Consider the following 21,958-nt stretch of genomic DNA (forward strand, 5'->3'; position numbering starts at 1 on the left):
GAATGAAAAAGTATTCTGAATCTGCAACATCTATGCAAGCAAAGCAGACATTTCATTGTTCCGGTAATCAGCTTCAAAAGACACTCAGACATTAGTAATAGAATTGTCTGAAACTAAGTACTACAACTAATAACAATTAGCACATACAAAAAGATACGTTTTTACAGGTGGACTTTGGACCTTTCCTTTGTTTCAGGCCAAAACAGTAACAACCGGAAGTACCGGAAATAATGATGATCGTTACTTTCTACGCATCCACGACAGGGAATTGACCAGTCGTGCTTCCAGTTGTATTTAAGTCACAACTCCACTCTTTAACAGACATAAAAAATATTTATATGTAGAAAGAAAGACATTTAATAGTATATTCCACATATGGCTGTGGTAAAATGTTACCACAACTTTGAAAGGTGTGGAATCGCCTCTGTGGAAAAGATTAAATATAATTGGATGACCATAGGGTATAATTTTTTGATTGGCTGTAAATGAACTGCTAAAACTGAAATGTTATAACTAGAACGAAAGAAACTTACAACTATAACATCAGTGTTCATTTTAAAATAATTTCTATGTCCTCCGACTACAAAAAACATCTTGTTAAAATAACGTTTTAAACTAACACACCCGCCTGTTCTTAAGTAACTAACTGCCAATCAGAAACCACGAGCTTGCGAGTTACCAGGCAGATTATGTTAATATATGCAATGCGGCCATCTCTGCAGCTACCATTCTGAGGTAAGAACAACTTGTTCGTTTTCCAGAAAATTAAAGAAAACCCGGGACTGATTAACGACCCGTTCTGTAGCTCGATCGCTTCGTAGTCTCTCCGTTACTGTACATTAAATGTGCAGATTGTTTAAGCGTAGTTAAATCGTTACAAAATGTATTTTTTTCTGTAGGTCTCTTCGGATGTAGCCGTTGTTGTTAGTCCCACCCAAAATGGAGCCTGTTCTTCCTTGTTCACAGTAGACTTGAAGGGCTGGACTCAACTAGAAATGGGGGACGGGTGGGTCTACCCAAATAATTCAGGCCTTTAGCGCTTCAAAACCAATGTTCCTAAAAAATGTAAAATGCGGCCCATGTCATTCAGCTTGACAAGTTATGTTTGTCTCAAAGTGCGGCCTTACATTGGGACTATATGAGCGTAATGCTAATGTAGCAGTGCAGTATATGCCCGGGTTTCTACAGCACTGGTTTTTGTGGTATGGTCCGGTTGGGACTGAGAACCTGCGGGGTTAAAATAGGGGGGAATTGAATCTAATATTGATTATACCAAGTAGATTTCTGAATGACTTTACCGAGACATGATTTTTCACCGTGGTTTTTGTGCCGATGTGCGGTTGTATTTAGACACAGTTTTCCGGGCGGCCTTGCCGGCAAACCGCCTTTTCCCTCGTACCCCCGCTGACAGTCTTGTGTGTCCTTTCTGTGCACGAAGAAACATGCTGCCTTTATTTTGGCTTGCATGCTCTGTCACTCGAGCGAAACGCTGTAGGGAGAGCCAAAATTTCAGCTTCAAATGGCATATGGGCTTGAATTTTGTTCCATGTTGCCCAGAAGTGGCTGCTGCAGTACTCCATTGTTGCAGCTTCACAGCTACTAATACAAAGACAAGTATAATATGACATGGATGGAGGTGTGACAGTAGAGACACCCATTCATAAATATACTTAATATTGACATTTCTATAGAAAAAAAACAGCGAAAAATTTAATTCTGAATGCTAGTCTATGATTTTATACGTCAAACTACCAATGACATGAACGTCTCCCCTTCTGTTTTAGCTATTCTATTTATTGTTGTGTTTTGTTATTATAATTAAAATAACACAAATCCTCTTATCTCTGTGGATTGCAGACACCGCGGCTGTCTAAGGAGGGAAGTTATCACTGTGGTGAAAGGCCTGGCACCTTGCTGCCATGGAGACCAAGCAGGAACCCTCAGCAGTGTGGAGTCAGACTCTTAACAGTGACTCAAACAACGGCACACAGGTCCACCGTCTTATTTGATTTGTCTGAACAGCTACAACAGACTCATACAAACTGAAAAGATGGAAGATGTGTAATTATAATAATTTAAGCATGTTGAGAATTGATCTTTTGCACACACCCACTTTCTGTCAGCTGACGCTGGTGGCTGCTAAATCTTCAATTCACCATTCACTTTTATGGAAAAGAGTGACCCATCTAAATAAATGTTCCCTGCTCATCGAATCGGATGTAATATTGCTGCAGATGGTTCAAAGCTTTTGTGTTATGTATACACATGTTGCAGGTGCATTTTGAAGGTGGCACTGTGGCCCAAATAGTGTACAGCGGGGATCAGGCAGACAGAGGACAGCAGCAGGTGGTTTATACAGCAGATGGAAACTCCTATACCTCGGTAGAGTCTGCAGAGCACACACTGGTCTACATACACCCTGCAGATGGCACTCAGGTAAGATGGGATCTTATTCAGAGGAGAGATATTTTTATCTGACATTTTAGGCATGTACATGCCATGTCTAAGTCGGACGATATGCCCTGTTAGGCAGGCAGTGTTTGGTGTTTAATACAAACAGGACACAATGTGTTATGTGTAAACTAGGCTCCTGTTTTATGAGAGCCATTCTTCATCACTTGTATAAGACAGTTTGCAAAAATAATAATTAAAGAGGGTATATTATTGCTTTTCCATATTTTCTTTCACATAAATACTGGTACAGTGGTCGGTGCTCATATTCGATATGGCCAAAGTTTCAAGTAATGGTGTTGATGTCCAAGTATTCTCTGTGAGCCAAAAGTTCAGGCTTCAGACCGCTCTCATAGCTCGGATTCAGGTCATTTTTTTTCGTGTCTTGGCCCTGTGGTGTCAATTTGGATATCACAGGCAAACAGGCCAACTGTTTAAAGTTAAAGAAGGTTGAAGTAAAAGGAGGGGAATTGGAACTAAAACAGATGGTTTCAGGCAGTGGATGGACGGCGGCCTGTTCACTTAGGCCATGTGCTGACAACATTATTCACTGCAAAATACACATACTCACTTCATTGTTCTTTCAGACTGTATTTGCTGATCAGCCACAAGTGGCTTACATTCAGCAGGACGGTACTACTCAACAGGTGAGTTTATCAGCTATTGTCATATTACTCGCTCTTTGCGCCACGTTGTTTTTAGAGAACCATTAGCCAATTAAATGTCATTTATAGGTCACAGTCCTACTGCCTGGTGGGCAGAACATGAATGCAGCCAATCTGCATGTTCTCAGTAATGTAGCAGATGCGCCACAAGCTATCCTGGAGCCGGTTACCCAGGTGAGGATGCATTGTTTGTGTGGTGCTGTTTACCTTTTCAAATAAGTAAATAGCCTTTGTCTGCTTTTGTTTTTAACATCCATTCAGGCACAAAGTAGGGAAACACAAGCACAAACTGTTTCATGAATGATAAGCTTCATTTTTCTAATTGACAATTTCAAGCAGAAATATTATTTTGTAATTCCATTACAAGTTCTTGCTGTAACCAGATGCATGCTGTCTTTCTTTTTCTTCTGACATACTGCATTACATAAATAATAACATATGATGGATTAGCAACAAAACTGACTTTAAAATGACTACGTGATTAGTTTTTACGTGTTTGGAAGACCTGTAAAAAGGTTTTAATTTGTGTAAAAATATCCAAGAATGTTGTTACACTGTTTGAAATCCCCCCTCCCACAGGAGCAGTTGTCTGTGTCCAATTCTCTCACCTCAATGGGTGACATCGCAGACCCTCCTTCTAGTCCTCTCGGGGCCACAGACTCTACAGAGGATTCTGATGAAGATGAGGATGAAGACTCTGAGATGGACGACTGGGAGCCGCATCAGCCTCAATCATTTAACCCTCACAACCTCTGTAAGTGAAGTGTTTTCAATAAAAGTCCGATGTTCTGGTTATGCTTCCTCATACAGGTTGTCAAAATGCCTTTTTAGATTTTACTGAAAGTGAGTTTCCTCACTTTCAGTTAGAATTTTTATTTTATACCTATTGGTGGTGACTTTGCTCTTTTTTTGTGGTCTATCAGGGTGCGAGGAGTGTAATATTGCAAACCCCTCAGTTTGTCTGAAGCACGGTCCTCTCCACCCCATCCCCAACCGGCCGGTGATGTCCAAAGCAAGAGCCAGTCTGCCTCTTGTCCTGTACATTGACCGCTTCCTGGGCGGAGTGTTTTCTAAGAGACGCATCCCAAAACGCACACAGTTTGGTCCTGTGGAGGGGCCACTGGTTCCACAGAGCGAGCTGCAGGACCACTACATTCACTTGAAAGTAAGTAATCGCTGCACACCACTCACATTTACAATATTTATTTACCTTCACTTTCCTGCACTGTTCTATGGAAGAAAAAATTGAATGTGAAAATACAGGATACCACAAAGTTTTTATGTCTGTATAAGCATCTCCTAAGCAGGGATTTAAACTGGATTGGTGATCTGTCTTTTTTTTTTGTTTTGTTTTACTAAGGTGTGTCTGCTGGATGCAGAGAAGGATGGAGAGAAGTCTAATGACATGTGGTTGGACCTTTCTGATGAGGACAGTTGCAACTGGATGATGTTTGTGAGACCTGCTCAGAATCACTTAGAGCAGAACTTGGTGGCCTATCAGTACGGCTCAGAGATATTTTACACAACTATCAAGAATATCCAACCCAAGCAGGAGCTAAAGGTCAGTGTTGTGCAGAGCAGAATTTATTCATTTTAGTTTGATTAAACTGCTTTAAGAAGTTTAAACCAGAACTGATAGGAGAGTCAATCAGTGCAAAACATGAAGGATATATAAAGAAACCAATGGAGTTTGTCTTTTTAATGAGATTTCCCATTGCAGGTCTGGTATGCAGCATCATATGCAGAGTTTGTAAATCAAAAAATTCATGATGTTACAGAAGAAGAGAGAAAAGGTGAGTCTCAGCACTCCATCTTTACTTTTCTTAATATTAACACCATGCCTCTGTCCTGCTTATTTTAATCGAAAGTATTAAACTAACAGAAAGGTGATGTGCTATTGTTTTTGTCTTGGTTCCTTCTGTTTCTCACTTTCTTCTTTTTCTACAGTGCTTCGGGAGCAAGAGAAGAACTGGCCTTGTTATGAGTGTAACCGTCGCTTTGTGAGCTCTGAACAACTGCAGCAACATCTCAATATGCACGATGACAAATTAAGCTCTGTTACCAGGTAAAACTTTTTTTTATCACCTTAGCTCAAATTGTTCTTTTTATTTTTAATGCATTCAGCCCCGATCACGTCTTCACTGTTGTTTGAATCGCACAGGTCCAGAGGCCGGGGCCGAGGAAGAGGCAGGAAGAGGTTTGGGACAGGAAGAAGACCTGGACGCCCACCTAAATTTATACGTTTGGATCCACCAGTAGATGCTAGTGGAGAGAAGACAACAGTAAGTGGCACATTAATGCATGCTGTGTTGATTAATGTAGTAGGTCAAGATTTAACACTGATTTGAGATATTTTATAGACAAAGTGATTCTTTGGAAAGTTACAGATTAAGATATTATGAAGCAATTATTTGAAATCCTAATGCATAAAATACTTGTTTGATGAGACAAAAGTAGTTTGTACTTTTGTCTTAGAGCAAAATAAAAGAACTAAAATGTTAACTCATCAAATCATAAGATTAGTCAAAAAATGCTAAATAGGGAAATGATGAGCAGGAAGACTAAATGACAATATCCCCTTTATCTTTTTATTAGGAAATGCTCGAATTGACAGAGAAACCAGTGGAAGACCGCGCAGAGGGAGCTCAGAATGGGCTCAAGGTGGTGGAGATAGAGTCAGAAGGGGAGGTCGGGACAGAGACAGAGAGTCAGCTTATACCTCCTGCTGGGGAACCGGTTCCAGAGTCTGTAGCACCGCCCCCCAGTACAGACCTGCCTATTCCATTAAAGGAGGATCCGGCACAGAGTGTCCAATCAGATGCTCATCTCACATCGCAAGACATGCGTCGTGCCAAGAGAATACGGGTAAAACTGGAGACTCTGTCTGTTTAAAGGCAACATTTATCTTTTTATTTAGCTTATGTGGTGCCATAGTGCCCATGCTTGCTTTACAACACTGTGTCTCTCTTCCTCAATGCCTGCTTCCCTCACAGATGGATGTGCAGGTAGGTGGAACCTGGAGGATGGCAGAAAAACACAAGGTTCAGGGATTCCTTTTGTCATTTTCCATAGTTTGTTTTTCTCAGGAGATGTCCTCCTCTGGCACACTCCACTGCATCTGTCAGGCTCTTAGCTGATTTCAGAAAACATTGCTGAGGTATCTGCTAGTAGATCTCTGTCTCTTTCTTTTGCATCTCAGAATGCAGCGCTGCAGCACCTTTTTATCAGGAAGAGTTTCCGTCCTTTTAAATGCACCCACTGTGGGAAGGCCTTCCGGGACAAAGACAAGCTGGAACAGCACCTGCGAGTCCATGGTCGGGAAGCCTACACCTTTTCCTGCCACATTTGCAGCAAGAGCTTCATGACTGATTCAGCCCTGGATGATCATCTCCTAGTGCACACAGAGAATCGCTCCTATTCTTGTCTCCTATGCCCAGAAACTTTTGAAAGACTGGACCTGCTCAAAGACCATGTAGGCGTCCATGCTGTGGATGGCTTCTTTACTTGTCCTACGTGCAAGAAGACATTTAGTGATTTCATCCAGGTTAGTTAAAACAGTGATTTTTAAATGAGCTAACAACTAGCCTTCAGGGCTAACAGAATTTTTTAGACATGACCTTAGCTAACATTTTAGCTGACCAACAGTTGTACACCTCTGACTTTGTATCTAAAATATTGTTTTGTTCTTGTTTAAAAGTCTTTTGTCATACAAGGTGAGATGAAAAAAAAGCAGACTCTACCTGCTTTTAACTTTGGCTACAGTTCTTACAAATTGCTCCTGCTAGAATTTTATTTTCAAGACAAGGAAGAGAAAGAATGTTGTTTTCACTAAATATTTGCTCCCAGTGTGTGTGCATGTGTGTGAATGCTAGATTTCAAAAGATAAAAGTGCTGTATGGATGTTTGGCTGAATAGTAGAAAGTGTTTTGAGTGCTTAAATTATGTAGAAAGGTACTAAATTAGTTTAATTCCATTTACCTGTGCCCATTTTAAGTGTGACATCTGTGGTTTTGTCTCTGGTTTCACACTGGAGGTTCAGACTTCATCACTGGTGATTATCTTCAGCAGAAAGGTCGGGTCGGTTTGACAGAGAATTTGATGTTTGTTCCTTTCCTTGAGTTTGAGATCCTGAGTAAAATTACAAGGTGTCAGAATGAGACTTTCAGGCACTGACACAAATGTAGAGCATCCAGACCAGGTTGTTGCTGCAGAAAGAGAAAACCTTTAAGGGGGCAGTCAAATTTAAATCAGGTACAGCTTTTGGTTTCATGGGCATAGTCACTAAACATGTTAATCGCACCTCAAACCTACTTTCATGTCTGTGGATTGCCAAAGAATAAAAGAAAAAAAAAGATGTAAATTAAGCCAAATTATCCTGTAAAAGCAATTTAAAATAGCCTCATGTTTTGTTTTGTTTTTAAATTCTCCTTACAAGAAGCTCTAAACAAGTGGATTTAAAGCTCAATCTTTTGTTCAATTAGTAGGTCAAGGTTAAAGATGGCCCATTTCCAAGCACTATGATGTTTCTGTGATTAAAACGTTTAATGCTGTTATGAGGTTTCAGATGTCTTTACAGACATATAGACACTCAGTTCCAGACCACAAACTATGCCTTTCTTTTAGGTAAAGAAGCACATCCGCTGCTTCCATTCAGAGAAGAACTTCCAGTGCCCAGACTGTGACAAGGCCTTCTGTCGACCTGACAAGCTGCGCTTGCACATGTTGCGCCACTCTGACCGCAAGGACTTCCTGTGCTCAACATGTGGCAAACAGTTCAAGGTAAGATTAAAAGGAACAGCATTGAGAGATAACACAGTTATGTGTTCTAATCTGACATTTTCTTGTCATAATAAGAGAAAAGATAAGCTGCGGGAGCACATGCAGCGGATGCACAATCCTGACAGAGAGGCCAAGAAGGCTGACCGGATCCACCGCTCCAAAACCCTCAAACTAAAGGTCCCCACCACTGACTTTGAGAGCTTCATGTTCAAATGCAGAGTGTGCATGATGGGATTCAGACGCAGGGGAATGCTGGTGAGCTACAACTCATGGAGAGATTTTAACCTGATTTTGAATTCCAGTGGTTGTGACTCTTATTCTTCTGGTTACAGGTTAATCATTTGTCCAAGCGTCATCCAGAGATGCGTATTGATGACGTGCCTGAGCTAACGCTGCCAATTATCAAGCCCAACAGGGACTACTTCTGCCAGTACTGTGACAAGGTTTGTTAATCCCCCCCTTTCTGTCCACAGGGAGCTTGGGGATGGACTGATTTGCTTATTTTAAAGTATAGCCTGTTGTCCATCTATACATTTATCAAACTTGTGGTTGTGGAGGGGCTGGATCCTGTCTGGGCTGTCATAGAGCAGGTCACATCAGTTTGTTTCTGATGGCAAGAAATCAATTTTCAGTCAAACATAAATGGAGTTTTTAAACCAAAAACAACAAATTATTGGATAATTCTTCTTTCACTACCAGCAGAGGAGGTTTATGTTCTTAGTCTTCTAATATAACATTGGTTACATGTCTAAATATGTTCGTTTGGCGCTTAATAGACTGAGTTACCAAATATATTCACAAGTTGCCATGGGAAACAAGAACTAAAATAACTTCATGTGTCCACCTCGATGTCATTTTACAATCACTCCTAACTGGAGCTAAAGCCAATAACTACACCTCATTATTGCCATTGTTTTATCTATGAGTAAATGCCAGGTGTACCAATTCCCGCTGGAGTCAAGCACCGGATATTTTTTGGTGTTAGTTTTTTTGTATTCGGTGTGAAAGGGACCTAAATCAATCAAATGAACTGATCTCTGCAGGTATATAAGAGTGCCAGTAAGAGAAAAGCTCACATACTGAAAAACCATCCAGGGGCAGAATTGCCTCCCAGCATCCGTAAGTTACGCCCAGCTGCTCCTGGTGAGCCAGACCCTATGTTGAGCACACACACACAGCTGACTGGGACCATCGCTACTGCACCAGTCTGCTGTCCACACTGCTCCAAACAGTACAGCAGCAAGGTAAGTGAAGTTTAATCAAAGAAGACATTTGTTACCATAGAGATTGTTTGTAGTAATCACAATGAGGTTTGCTTTTTTTCCTTAGACTAAGATGGTTCAACATATCAGGAAAAAGCATCCAGAGTTTGCTCAGCTAGCCAACACCATCCCGACTACAGCAGTGATCAGTAGCACTCCTGCAGTCATCAGTACAGATGGTACCACGGCTGAGGCTGTAGTGGTAAGAAAAGGAAAAAACAAAAACATAAGGAGGATATTGCCTTACATGGATAAATGAAAAGTTTGCCTATAGGAAATTTCATAATATTAAATGTATGGATTTGTTTTCTTCACAGACCACAGATCTGTTGACCCAGGCTATGACAGAACTTTCTCAAACACTAACCACAGACTATAGAACAGCACAGGGGGATTACCAGAGGATCCAGTACATTCCTGTCTCTCAGGCAGGAGGTACTTTGTCCCAGCCACAGCACATTCAACTTCAGGTGGTCCAGGTAGCACCGGTAAGGATGAAAGTCTAATCTACATTATTTAAAAAGTTCATAGATGCTTAGAAAGCTGATAATCTCGATAGTATTCTGCCACAAAGAATGCAGTTGTTTGATAAACTGCCAACATGCTGGTGTAAACTCAGGTCTAGTTCCAGAAATGAGGCTTATATATGGTTACCTGATCAAAAGAAGCATTTTCTCTCATTATCTAATTAAGTTGACCTTGTTGATTTAAGGGTTCAAACTAGCAATTCTGAAGCTTTTGTTACTTTCTTTGTGGTTTTTTAGTTTGTAATTAGAGCTGAAAATAACTACCAGCTACTGTGAAAATTTTGGAAAATTACTGCTTTCAGTTGTAGTTTTTGCTTCTAAAAAAACCTTTCAGTCCTTGTGTGTGAAACTATGCAAGTAAAATAGTTACAGTGTTTACTATGTATCAGTTATGTATAAGTAATATTATCTGTTTTCCAGGCTTCCTCCCCACATTCCCAGCACCCAACAGTAGATGTGAACCAGCTACACGACCCTCATGGTTACAGTCAGCACCCAATCCAGGTGCAACAGATTCAGGTTACTGAGCCCTCAAGCTCTGGACAAGGTGCCACCCAGGTAAACCCACACTGACTCTGGGGATAATTTTAAGCTAGAGTAATTAATTATTGTATTTGAAGACTCATTTATAACAAATAAGTAGTTTGTGTGACAAGTCGTTTTGAAACTTCAGTGTATTTGAGTAATTAGGTTTCTTTCTGCATGTTGGCGAAACCCTGTAAGGCCATAATATTAATCGCGAATCTCTTTTTCTGCTTTTCAGGTTACTGGTCAGCCCCTCAGCCCCACCTCCCAGCAGACTAGTCAGGAGCTGAGCCCTGCCCAACTGACTCCTGTCACTTTAGCCCAGAGCCACACCCTCCAGACAAGCAGCACCCAGCAGCAGGGGACGGTGCAGCACGCTTACATACCGGGAAACTGGAACTACCGAGGCTACTGTAAGTACCATAACCAGTCACGTGCCGTATGTTTTGATGCTTCTGTACTCTGTGATTACCAGTTAAAATCATAAATTCCTATTCTTCCAGCGTCTGAAATCCAGATGATGACACTACCTCATGCACAGTATGTGATAGCTGAGGCTAGCACTCCTGTATCTGGAGTCAGCAGCAACCAGGTGAAAACGGTGAGTGAATTTGATACTTGTTAGATGAAAATGACGTTGAATTTGGCTTTGTACTACACAATGAGCACATGTTTTTTATTTAGTGCTCCATACCTTGAAGGGTTGCTTAACAGTAGATGATGCTTCATAATTTACAGTTAAGAGCTGGATTACGTGAATATGCTGTAAAAATAAGATGCCGAAACTTGAAACCTCCAACGGCCCTCACTACATCCTAGTCAAAGGAAAAAGAAAAAAGATTTGTGTAACTTGAAATGTTCTCATCCCAATAGACACACTACGTGATCTCTGAGGGTCAGACTGAGCTTGAGACGAAGCAGACTGTTCCTCAGAGCACAACCCAGACACACACCGAACCACTGGAGGAGCAGCCGACGAATCAGCAAGCTACCACACAGTACATCATCACCACAACCACAAATGGTAGTGGCACTAGTGAAGTTCACATCACTAAGCCCTGAACTGTGCAGTGATGTAACTTTGCAAAGCCAGTGCAGACTCATGGACTAATCCTGCATGTTGTCCACAGCAGCTTGTATGCACATGAATAAATAAATACCTTGTCATGTGATCATGCCACTGTCACGTGTGTATATACAGAGATGAAATGCATCAACACAGTTTTATGTGTCTGTAAAGTGTTAAATGTTGTGTTGCAAACTGCCAGAACTTTATGAGAAAAATAAAGTCAGTCGACAGTAAAAAATGTGATGCTTTTATTTTGGAAAGATTATAATTTAAAAAAAACCTAAACTAAATACATGTTTTAAAAAAAGATACTGGGATTTTTTTTTTTTTTTTTAGAAATAATTTAATTGAAACTGCTTATACTTGAGTTATTGAAGTGATGGGAAGCTTCTACAGATTTGATATCCCATTTTGCATATCTGTAATTTTGCACACATTCCTTAAAGTATTTGTAAAAAAATTAAAAAAAGAGAGAATATGGAATAAATATTCCAAAATGTCAGAAATGGGTCATGGTCCTCACACATCTGTTACATGTTATCTGTTATCCTAGAATATTGTTGCGCCTGTCTGCTATGATTTTACTCTGTTGTTACTTGGTTGTTTTTATTTTTACAGTCTGGACTGACTTGATAATCAGAAATTTCCAGTGAGTTATTTTACTCATTATTTGTCTTTGTTATCATATCTCTGTTTAGTAAAGTTTAGAAAAGTAATCACAACCTGTTCCATTCTTTGCAGATACTCTATTGACTTTAGATGCCAGTTGTAATTGTTGTAACTGACATCTAAAGGCAGTTCATACCTAAATAATGTTTGGTTTTATAATGCAACGTTCTTGTAGATACAATTGCTGTTAGACTTGTATAGCGCTCTACTTAGTCCCTATGGACCCTAAAGCGCTTTACACGACATTCAGTCATTCACACACAAATTCACACACTGGTGATGGCAGCTATGTTGTAGCCACAGCTGCCCTGGGGCGCACTGACAGAGGCGAGGCTGCCGGACACTGGCGCCACCGGGCCCTCTGACCACCACCAGGGTGAAGTGTCTTGCCCAAGAACACAACGAGACTGTCGGAGCTGGGGCTCGAACCGGCAACCTTTCGATTGACAAGACGAACTGCCAACTCTTTAGCCACGATCGGCCCGATTACTAAAGGGCCATTATACGTAATGCCTTACAAAAGTAACACAGCCCACTTATTCTTATGGAAGCCGCCAGTAACACATAACTGCTGTTTTGCTGTGCTTCAGTCCAATAAACCTCAATGTGCACCTGGATGAACCCCGTCTTCCTTCTGTGTGTAACAGGAAGTCCAATCTCTGGTTGAATTAATCTTGAATTAACTGGACAATGAATCAATTAATGAAATTTTTATGTTCCTAAATAAAGACATGCATTATTATTTTAATAGATTTTTTTAGACATTTATTTTATAGTGGTTAAATTTAGCCTAATGTCAGGGTCACACAAAAATGGATCAGTGCAAATAGACTGTTCTGAACCCTTTATTTAAAATGGGCCCATGGAGTCAAGTGCTTCTGATTTGAGGCTCTATGTTTTGCAGGACCTACAGTATCCAGTGTCATACTAGTGAGGAGTAGGCAGAGGGGGCGCCAAGAGGAGTTTGGTGCCCCAATGTCCTTTTCTTGAGGGGCTTAAAATGTTTTATTTTTATTCTTTTTTAAACATGTTTGTGCATATGGAGTCCTGCCTGTGCCCCTCAACAATAAAACATAACTATTAATCTCAATTTTGCTAAATAGAAGGATCTGGCTTGGATCAGTCACATGACTACCATTAACCAATGCTCGCCCTTGAGGGCAGAGCCCACTGGTTACGAGCTGGGAATGAGCTCGCAAAGAGCATGCGCATTTTCTGCAGGCTGGGCGGTGCGGAGCTTGAGGAGAAGCAGGCAAATTAATTGGGAGGCGCAGACTGCAACAAAATCCAGTAAGTGAGGTGTACAGCGCACACTATAGTCCAGGGGTGAGCAACTCCAGGCCTCGAGTGCTGATGTCCTGCAGGTTTTAGATGTGTCCTTGATCCAACACGGGGCGATCGTGGCTCAAGAGTTGGGAGTTCGCCTTGTAATCGGAAGGAGTCCCGCTTCCACCAGGGCGACACACGGAGTATGTGGCATGGACTACACACCATTACGGACTACAAAGCCAGGGACACTGCGCCGATCAACGCCGACTCTGCATTCACCAACGAGCTGAATCAGTTCTACGCCCGTTTCGAGGTTAGCCAGGCGGCTAATGCTATCTACCGCCTGACTACCGAGGACAGTGACGTCATCAGCGAGAGACCGGTGACCAGCATCGCGGAGCATGACGTCCGAGCGGCATTGAGGAGAGTGAACACAAGGAAAGCGGCGGGGCCAGACTGCATCACCGGCCGTCTGCTGCGCTGCTGTGCTGACCAGCTAGCAGGTGTGTTCACTTCCATCTTCAACGAAGTCTGTGGTCCCCACATGCTTCAAAAGATCCACCATCATCCCTGTGCCCAAGAACAGCAAACCCTCATCCCTGAACGATTACCGGCCAGTTGCACTGACCTCGGTAGTAATGAAGGTGTTTGAGAGGCTGCTGAAGAACATCATCTCCTCCTCCTTCCCAGACACCACAGATCCGCTCCAGTTCGCCTACTGACCCAACAGATCCACTGAGGACGCCATCGCCCACGTCGTGCACACCACCCTCAGCCACGTGGACAAGAAACAGGGTAACTATGTGAGAATGCTGTTTGTTGATTACAGTTCAGCGTTTGACACAATAGTGCCCAGCAGACTGTTCACAAAGCTGAGGGATCTGGGACTCAACAGCCGTTTGTGTGCATGGGTGTTGGACTTCCTCACTGGCAGAACTCAGGTGGTGAGGGTGGGTAGATGCGTCTCTAACAGCATCACCATCAACACAGGAGCACCACAGGGATGTGTCCTCTCGCCACTGCTCTACTCCCTCTACACTTCAGACTGTGTGGCCACCACGGTTCCAACACCATTGTGAAGTTTGCTGATGACACAGTGGTGTTGGGTGCCATCTCCAACAACGATGAGGCGGCCTACATGGACAAAGTGAAGAATCTGGCATCATGGTGCCAGGACGACCACCTCCAGCTGAACGTCGGCAAGACCAAGGAGCTGGTGGTGGACTTCAGAAGGAGTCCGCACAGAGACTACAAGCCCATTATCATCAATGGAGCTCCAGTGGAGAGGGTGCAGTCCATCAAGTATCTTGGTGTCCACATCTCCTCAGACCTGACATGGTCTGCCCACATTCAGGTCCAGACCAAAAAGGCTAGGCAGCGCCTGTAACACCTACGACAACTGAGGAAGTTCAGGGTCTCTCCAAAGATCCTCAGGATTTTCTATACAGGCACTGTGGAGAGCATCCTCACACAGAACATCTCATCGTGGTTTGGGAACAGCTGTGTTAAGGACCAAAAAGCTCTCCAGAGAGTGATCCGTACAGCAGAACGCTGCTGCAGGATTGCTCTCCCCCCGCTTCAGGACACCTACACCAGGAGATGCCGGACTAGAGCAGCGCAGATACTGAAGGATCCATCCCATCCTGGGAACAAACTGTGTTCCAACTTCTGCAATCCGGTAGAAGGTTTCGCATCGTCCGGGCAAGGACAGAGAGACTCGAGAGGAGCTTCTATCCCCAAGCCATCCGGGCCCTAAACACACACACACCCGCCCTCTCACATCATCTATAATTGACTGAGACAGGACTCTCTTCCAGACACTCTAAACCCAGGCACAATGTACATTTCAAATTCCTTTAATTTTAAAGAACAATACTGCTTATAGCATTCTGCCATGCAACTGCATTTGTCCCTAACCACCAGAACTCCTCACGTTAACTTTTATCGAGTGGTAAGAAGTTAGCGTTCATCCTTCAGCTTCACTGTGCTAATGTTATGCTAACGTAGCTGTTTTGCTAGTGGTCACGTAGCACATCATTAGCAGAGCTGTACGTTTTCAATTTTTCAAAAATGGTAAATGGCCTGTATTTGTATAGCGCTTTACTAGTCCCTAAGGACCCCAAAGCGCTTTACACATCCAGTCATCCACCCATTCACGCACACATTCACACAGAAATCTGTCAGAACATGGCATATCTGTTTAGGTGGAAACTAGCGAGCTAACTTCCTGCTAACTTCTAACTCCGTTAAATTTAATAAGTTCTGATTTCATGGATGTCTGGATGTTAAATTTAATTGTTACACCTGGTAAAGCAGCAACGCCGATCATTTTATTAAAGATGAAATAATTTAGACAGTTTTAACTCAGTGATGCCGCAGTGTTCGTTTGACTTTGGGACCTGATGTTAACGGAGTTTAGGACCCAGATTACTCCGCGAGACTCCTGACTACGGCAGCCGTAATGCTCCAATAATCCATCAAGTGGTGCGCCTCCATAGTTTACCAAAGTCGTACTAAAACATTTTTGACAGATTTCTGCACGCCGTGTACCACATAAAATCGGTTAGACGTCAGTAAGCACACCCAGAATTCATACATAAAGCACACTCTCGATGTTTGAGAAAATTAAAGGATCGTAAGTGTGCCTTATAGTGTGCAAAATACATTATACAGAAAAAAGAATATATTGCGATATAGCGCACATGCTTCAAATTATACCGTGATATGGATTTTAGGCCATATCGCCCAGCCTTAACTCAAAGGTCTATCTTATAAAGTCCTTTTTTTTGTTTTATTTAGACCTGGTTTAATTCTGGCCGTTGCAAGGCCTGGGTCGTGTAGCAGCCAACATCTTCTCCAGAGAGGTTGTCCCGGTGAGGGAGAAGTTCATGGCCCACTTCTCGGCGGAGGGAGCAGTGTCTTGGCAGCCAAAAGAATAGCCTATTTGAAGTCCCAGTGACTTCCCCACAAGGGCTCTTTTAAGAGCCACCCACATACCTCTAAAGAGCGTTCCTGCCTTTTTAAAATTTTCTTAATAAGTGGAGCTTGTCTCCAAAATAAACTAACCTCTCTTTATTCTCTTAAATAATTGGTCTTCACTATGTTCCAATATAGTAATATATTTTTTACTGGCCAATATTAAAGTTATTATTATATTTAATCAATCATATCATTATTAGTTATTACAGCAGTGAACATGAACTCTGTGACAAATACTGAGCTTCAGTAAAGATTCAAGTTGAAGTTATTTATATTTCCTATCAACTTAAGTCTTCACTCAAAGACCAGTATCTTTGACAGTGTATATATAGATGTATTATATATAAGATAAGGTAAGATGACCTTTATTAGTCCCACAGGTGGGAAATTTGTTTCATTACAGCAAAAGTGCAAAGTTATGTAGCAGAAATTAGAAAACACTGGAATGGAATAAAATAAAATAAAATACTATATACAATAAGATAAGGTAAAACTATAACAAAATAATGAAATAGAATAATATATACAATAGAACAAAATAGAATACAAATGCTATATACAGCTGAGTAAGAAAATACAAAAATACAACTTTGTCAGAAAAAGAATTGCACTTATAGCAGTCTTATTGCACATGTGTGGGTTTGATCAGCTACAAAAGTCTTTGTTGTAGAGTCTGACAGCAGTGGGGAGGAAAGACCTGTAAAACCTCTCCGTGGGTGCCGCAGCCTGCCACTGAAGGAGCTGCTCAGTGCTGTCAGATTCTCCTGCATGGGCTGGGAGATGTTGTCCAACAGGGATGAAAGCTTAACCATTCAAACATTCTCCTGTCACTCACCACCTCCACTGGGTCCAGAGGGCATCCTACAACAGGGCTGGCCCTTCGAATCAGCCTGTTCAGTCTCTTCCTGTCCCCGGCAGAGATGTTGCCGCCCCAGCAGACCACACCGTAAAAGATAGCTGAGACATAAGAGACAAATATTGTTCTTTTAATATGTTGGCATTACTAAATTTGGCTCAATGCTTACGTATATGTGTAAAAAGAAAGTGTACGAGCTCTGATAACTATTTCTGATAGAATAAAGAGTAGACTGATATATTAAGTATTCCTGTATTGGGTGAGAAAATCCTACCATGTCATAACTGATTTAAGTCATACAGAATAGATATCAGAGCCTTAAACAGGCTGGCTTCTGCTAAATGGGTCAAACTGCGCACTGCTGGCATGGTCTCTGCGCACAGAAAATCTGCGTTGCGCACAAAGAAAAAATAACTTGAATTGAAATTAATAGTAAATATCATTTCAGTGAGAAATCTCATAGACACTGAAATTACAATGTGAATAACATCAGTAACAAACTGTTCAAACAACAAATGTCCTGCAAAAGTTAAACTGTTCCTGAAAGTTAACTATTATTATCTTTCAGAAACAAGCTACAGTTTGTAAGCTTTGTTTCCCTGTCCTTTAAAACACACATACCTATTACTGCCAGCCAAACTATCATATTGTGAGAGGAGGAAAATAATACAGGGCTCACAAACCAGAAGGAATAACCTAAAACTACATGTATTTCAGGCATTGGGTCTAAAATACAAAATCCTCGATTTTATAAGCTAAATGAAATAAATATCCGTGATGAAAGGGAACTAAATATCTTGAAAAGCAGGGAGAACACAAGAAGAGGGCAGGACCACAGACAATTAATACAAACTGACACACTTGGGCTAAGCAGGAAATGGGAAACAGGTTTGGAACAAGGAACCTCTGAAGACAATTAAGAAAGCAAAACAAAGGAACCTTGAAAAGCATATAGAAAATGTTTGCATTTGCAAATATGTTTGTAAATATCCTATTTGTGCCAAATTTGATGAATAAATATTAAGCACTTGTTCACCTGACATATTCGGCAAGTATTTAAGTTGAGCCATTTAAAGAGAACATGTGCAGTATAGGTTGGATTTAACCTTTTAATTTGGGCAATTTAAATTATATTATTATTTTTTATTATTATTATTATTTACTGATAACTGTACACACTATACCAAAAGGACAGCATACTATGTTTTGTCCTACGAGGTGCATTGTTCATTAGTCTACACACCAAATGGCAACTCCTTGGCAAATAAATAAAATAAAAATGATGAAATAAAATGATGCGACCAAGACAAAACCTGTGGTATTTTGTAAATATGACAATAAACGCGAATTTACTGTGTATAACTTTATTAGCAGTGTCCTCCAACAACATTGAGAATAACGTCCTCCTCTCTGCCCCTTAATGCTCTCTGGTCGCTATGGTAACGCGTAAATATTTCTTTAAAATTAAGACACACCTACAACACAAGAAAAGACCCAGGGAAACAGAGTTAACGATAAAAGTAAAAAGAAACCCTGAAAACCATCAATTTTATGCTGAGCCTCAACTCTCGTGGTGCGGTACCAAACGACGCACGGGTCGGTACCGGTTGGCGACCGCTGATTTACACTGTATATTCAAGGTTACGTTACGTCAGTCCCACCAATCACGAGTTGCAAAGCGAGAAATACATTTGACACTCACCGCGTTGTCCAATTAAAACTCTGACTTGTGTTTGGTGGTTGTAGAAATCTTTTTATGAGCTTTTAGCTGAGATTGAGAAGTCTGAGTGCACCACACATGCCTGCCTATATTTACACAGCAGACCTGGCATTACAGCCGGTAAAACCGTGCGCAGTTGCCCCTGCCCGGTATCGCGGGCCTTGCGCTAGGCTAGGTTAGCTGCCTGACGCCATCTTGATACCCGTGCTATCAAATGCTAAGACTAGCTAAAAGTCCATGGTGCATAATATACACATATGCTACATTTCATACCCAAAAAAACCGCTTACCTGTATGTCCTTAACCCTCCGAACACGAGGACATTTAATGTTCAAACATGTCTTGCTTTGCATACTAATAATCAAGGAACTGACCTCACAGCCCACTGTTCATTCACTGGGCTGGTTTCAGTTATTGTGCAAGACTTGCACAATAACTGAGAGAGCTGTGCCCTTATAAACACCTGCAGTCAGCTGAGACGTCCCTTGGATGAGTGACGAAACGCTTCTATCACTGAAAACAGAATCAACCCTTTGGAAAGGTTTAAACACCTACAGTGGACGGCCTTTAGGCAAGGCCAGCCAAAATGTCATGTGACCATTTCTGTATGACATCCTCACTCCTTGGCTTAGAGTGATGATGTCATAAAGTCAAATTTAGAATCTAAAATCCTTTGAAGTTTTTCCTTAAATAGGACTGAGAAGCAGCAATTTCTAGTCAGTGTTTTCACAGCTTTCAAACGTTCACCAGAGAAACATTTAAAAACCTTTTCAAAGTCACTGTAGTGTATACAGCCATGCGTCTACAAAAACACCAAAAAAGACAAATAGCATCCCTGTCCTCTCTTCACTCTGGTGATCAAATGCAAAAAGTTGTAAAAAGCCCTAAAATAATAAAGAATAAAAGAAAAAGTTTCTTTTACATTCGAAGGGCATTAGAGAAAAGGAGGAAAGAAAAATACAATCTACAAAACAAAATTAAGCAAGCTGAAGAAGAGATACTTCAACTACAGGAGAAGTGCATAGAAATGGAAGCACAAATTAAACGCCAGCCTGACATAGATATCATTAATGAAGGCTGGGGAATCAAGTTTGGTCGAGCCAAAGAACAGATTTATTCCCTGAGAAAAACCAAAAAGACACTGGACGCTTGTGTAGAAAAATTGACCGACCAGCTTAAAGCGGATATTGCTACTATAGATCAGTTACAAGAAGGGCTCTTAAACGGACACGAAATTAATAAGGATCTCCAAGAAAAGCTCTACGAAGTTCTGGAAAAAAAAAGAGAAATCCTTCAACAGAAGGAAGAACAAGACATAAAGCTAAGAGACATGCAGTGCAAACTCAAAGACATGGAGGAAAAATACAGAGAGTCCGCAATGGCTGAATTTCAGCCTGTAGCCTCTGTCCTCACTACTCCAGAGAATATTTTACCTGCTGTCAGCGAGTGTTTCGATCGGTTCTCCCAAGTACAATGGGGGACGATTGAACATGGAGTCTGGGACTCTGATCTCCAAGCAGCACTGGCTGACATGATAACGGAAATAATTCACACAGTTTCTACTGGTATCCTGAAATCGGCACTTCCCACAGTTCAGAAGTTTATGACACATGCGTCCCAAACAGATATTAGCATACCTGTGGTAAAAATAGCTCCGTCGCTGGGAGACTCTCTCTCAACGAGCATTGCTTTGGATGAAACTGTCCAAAGTGACAAAGTTTCTGGTGCCGTGGAAGACATCCAGGATGTGATTTTACGAGCACTAACCCCAACAGAGCAAAGAGAAAGCGACAGACTGTCTGAACCAGAGTCAAGTCCAGTTTCTCCTCACAAAAATCAACCCATCTCCTGTGTGAGTGTACTAGAGCAGGACCTACCTCCAGAAAAAAGCCCTGAGCCTGAGCCAGTCGCTGACACTGGGCCTACAGAAGGTCAAAGTCAGCCATCAATCTCTAAAAACTTACAGGAGGAACCTTCAGAATTTTTTATATCACCTTTTGCTGCTGAGAAAATTGCCAAAGACTTCAGCGCCGTTCTGTTATCGAGTCTCCTCGAGAAATGCAGTTTTGACACAAGAAAGACAGTGAATACAGAAAAAAGAAAGGCCATCACCAGGCGTCTTACACATCTGGTTTTAGATAACGTCAGAAGCTCAGAATATCTGAGTGCTCTTGAAAATAACAAACTTCAGATTGTAAAGAAAATGACTAAAGCCCTTAGAAAGGAGCTTGGCTCTTTAGATCAGTTCGTACATTCTGCTCTTACACCAGATGATTCAACATTTGCTCAACTTTTTCTGGCTCATCTGGAAATCATTATTGAGGTTGTACTCAATCCCCCAATGAAGTCTAAAACTGCAAGTTTCTTTCGAGCAGTGGGAAAAGCTTCAATGAAGCCGTTCAGCTTCTGCTTTAAGGGCAGCAGTGATGACTAAATGACCATCTTGACTTTTTTCCCCACTAGCATGCTTCTTTAAAGATCTTGAAGCATTTGGCCATCAGAAGTATACTTCATCTTGTCTCCCTATATTTTCTTTTCACCCCCCAACCGGCCGCAGCAGATGGCCGCCCCTTCTTGAGCCGGGTTCTGCTGGAGGTTTCTTCCTATTAAAGGGAGTTTTTCCTCCCCACTGTCGCCGAGTGCTTGCTCAAAGGGGATCTTCTGATTGTTGGGTTTTTTCTTGCTAATACTGTAGGGCAGGGGTGGCCAACTCCAGTCCTCAAGAGCCGGTGTCCTGCAGGTTTTAGATGTGCCCTTGATCCATCACAGCTGATGTAAATAGCTACATTACCTCCTCAACATTTCTTGAAGTTCTTCAGAGGCCTGGTAATGAAGTGATCATTTGATTCAGGTGTGTTGACCGAGGGTGTTATCTAAAACCTGCAGGACATCAGCTCTCGAGGCCTGGAGTCGGCCACCCCTGCTGTAGGGTTTTCACCCTACAGTATAAAGCACCATGAGGAGACTGTTGTTTTGCCGCGATGCTATATAATCTTGAATTTAACTGAATTTTAAAAACATCTATTATAGCATCAAAGTAAAACTAAACGACTAAAGTATACTTCATTCAAATGAATCAAAACCTGACATGAAGAAAATATTATTCAGCATCAAATAAAAATCCAAATCACAAATACATTCTGATTTTCTTGTGTTTTATTGTGTTGTCAATTATGAAAAAAGTGCT

At 41.5% G+C, this 21,958-nt stretch overlaps 2 protein-coding genes and 1 long non-coding RNA gene across 6 annotated transcripts in view; 2 read left to right on the forward strand and 1 right to left on the reverse strand.

Annotated features, from left to right (window-relative positions):
• Positions 1-291: 291 nt before the first annotated feature.
• prdm10 (PR domain containing 10) lies at positions 292-11,994 on the forward strand. Of its 3 annotated transcripts, none has more exons than XM_031760402.2 (23): positions 292-735; positions 1,858-1,991; positions 2,275-2,436; positions 3,039-3,098; positions 3,186-3,290; positions 3,696-3,870; positions 4,040-4,281; positions 4,477-4,677; positions 4,837-4,909; positions 5,064-5,181; positions 5,278-5,398; positions 5,712-5,981; positions 6,316-6,660; positions 7,740-7,895; positions 7,971-8,150; positions 8,228-8,338; positions 8,939-9,139; positions 9,225-9,359; positions 9,475-9,645; positions 10,105-10,242; positions 10,448-10,622; positions 10,713-10,810; positions 11,083-11,994. In XM_031760402.2, the coding sequence occupies exons 2-23, from the start codon at positions 1,920-1,922 to the stop codon at positions 11,269-11,271; spliced, it is 3,498 nt and encodes a 1,165-aa protein (XP_031616262.2). In that variant the 5' UTR covers positions 292-735; positions 1,858-1,919; the 3' UTR covers positions 11,272-11,994. The 3 variants fall into 3 exon arrangements, with proteins under 3 accessions (XP_031616262.2, XP_039478668.1, XP_039478669.1); XM_039622734.1 differs by lacking the exon at positions 292-735 and adding an exon at positions 949-1,006; XM_039622735.1 differs by lacking the exon at positions 292-735 and adding an exon at positions 1,616-1,636.
• LOC120443645 lies at positions 6,493-19,401 on the reverse strand. 2 transcript variants are annotated; one of them, XR_005615560.1, is made up of 4 exons: positions 19,062-19,401; positions 17,031-17,152; positions 7,095-7,244; positions 6,493-6,625 (listed from the first exon to the last, which is right to left on the reverse strand). It is a non-coding gene; the product is annotated as an uncharacterized LOC120443645 (long non-coding RNA). The 2 variants fall into 2 exon arrangements; XR_005615559.1 differs by lacking the exon at positions 19,062-19,401 and having other exon boundaries at positions 17,031-18,730.
• The window catches only part of LOC116318428 (biotinidase-like), a 10,488-nt gene continuing 3,265 nt past the window's right edge, over positions 14,736-21,958 (forward strand). Inside the window, exon 1 of the mRNA XM_039622736.1 lies at positions 14,736-15,167. Within this exon, the coding sequence (XP_039478670.1) occupies positions 15,111-15,167 (57 nt within the window). The 5' untranslated portion in view covers positions 14,736-15,110. The remainder of the gene's footprint in view (positions 15,168-21,958) is intronic.

This window comes from Oreochromis aureus, linkage group 14 (assembly GCF_013358895.1).
Source record: "Oreochromis aureus strain Israel breed Guangdong linkage group 14, ZZ_aureus, whole genome shotgun sequence".
Lineage (NCBI taxonomy): Eukaryota > Metazoa > Chordata > Actinopteri > Cichliformes > Cichlidae > Oreochromis > Oreochromis aureus.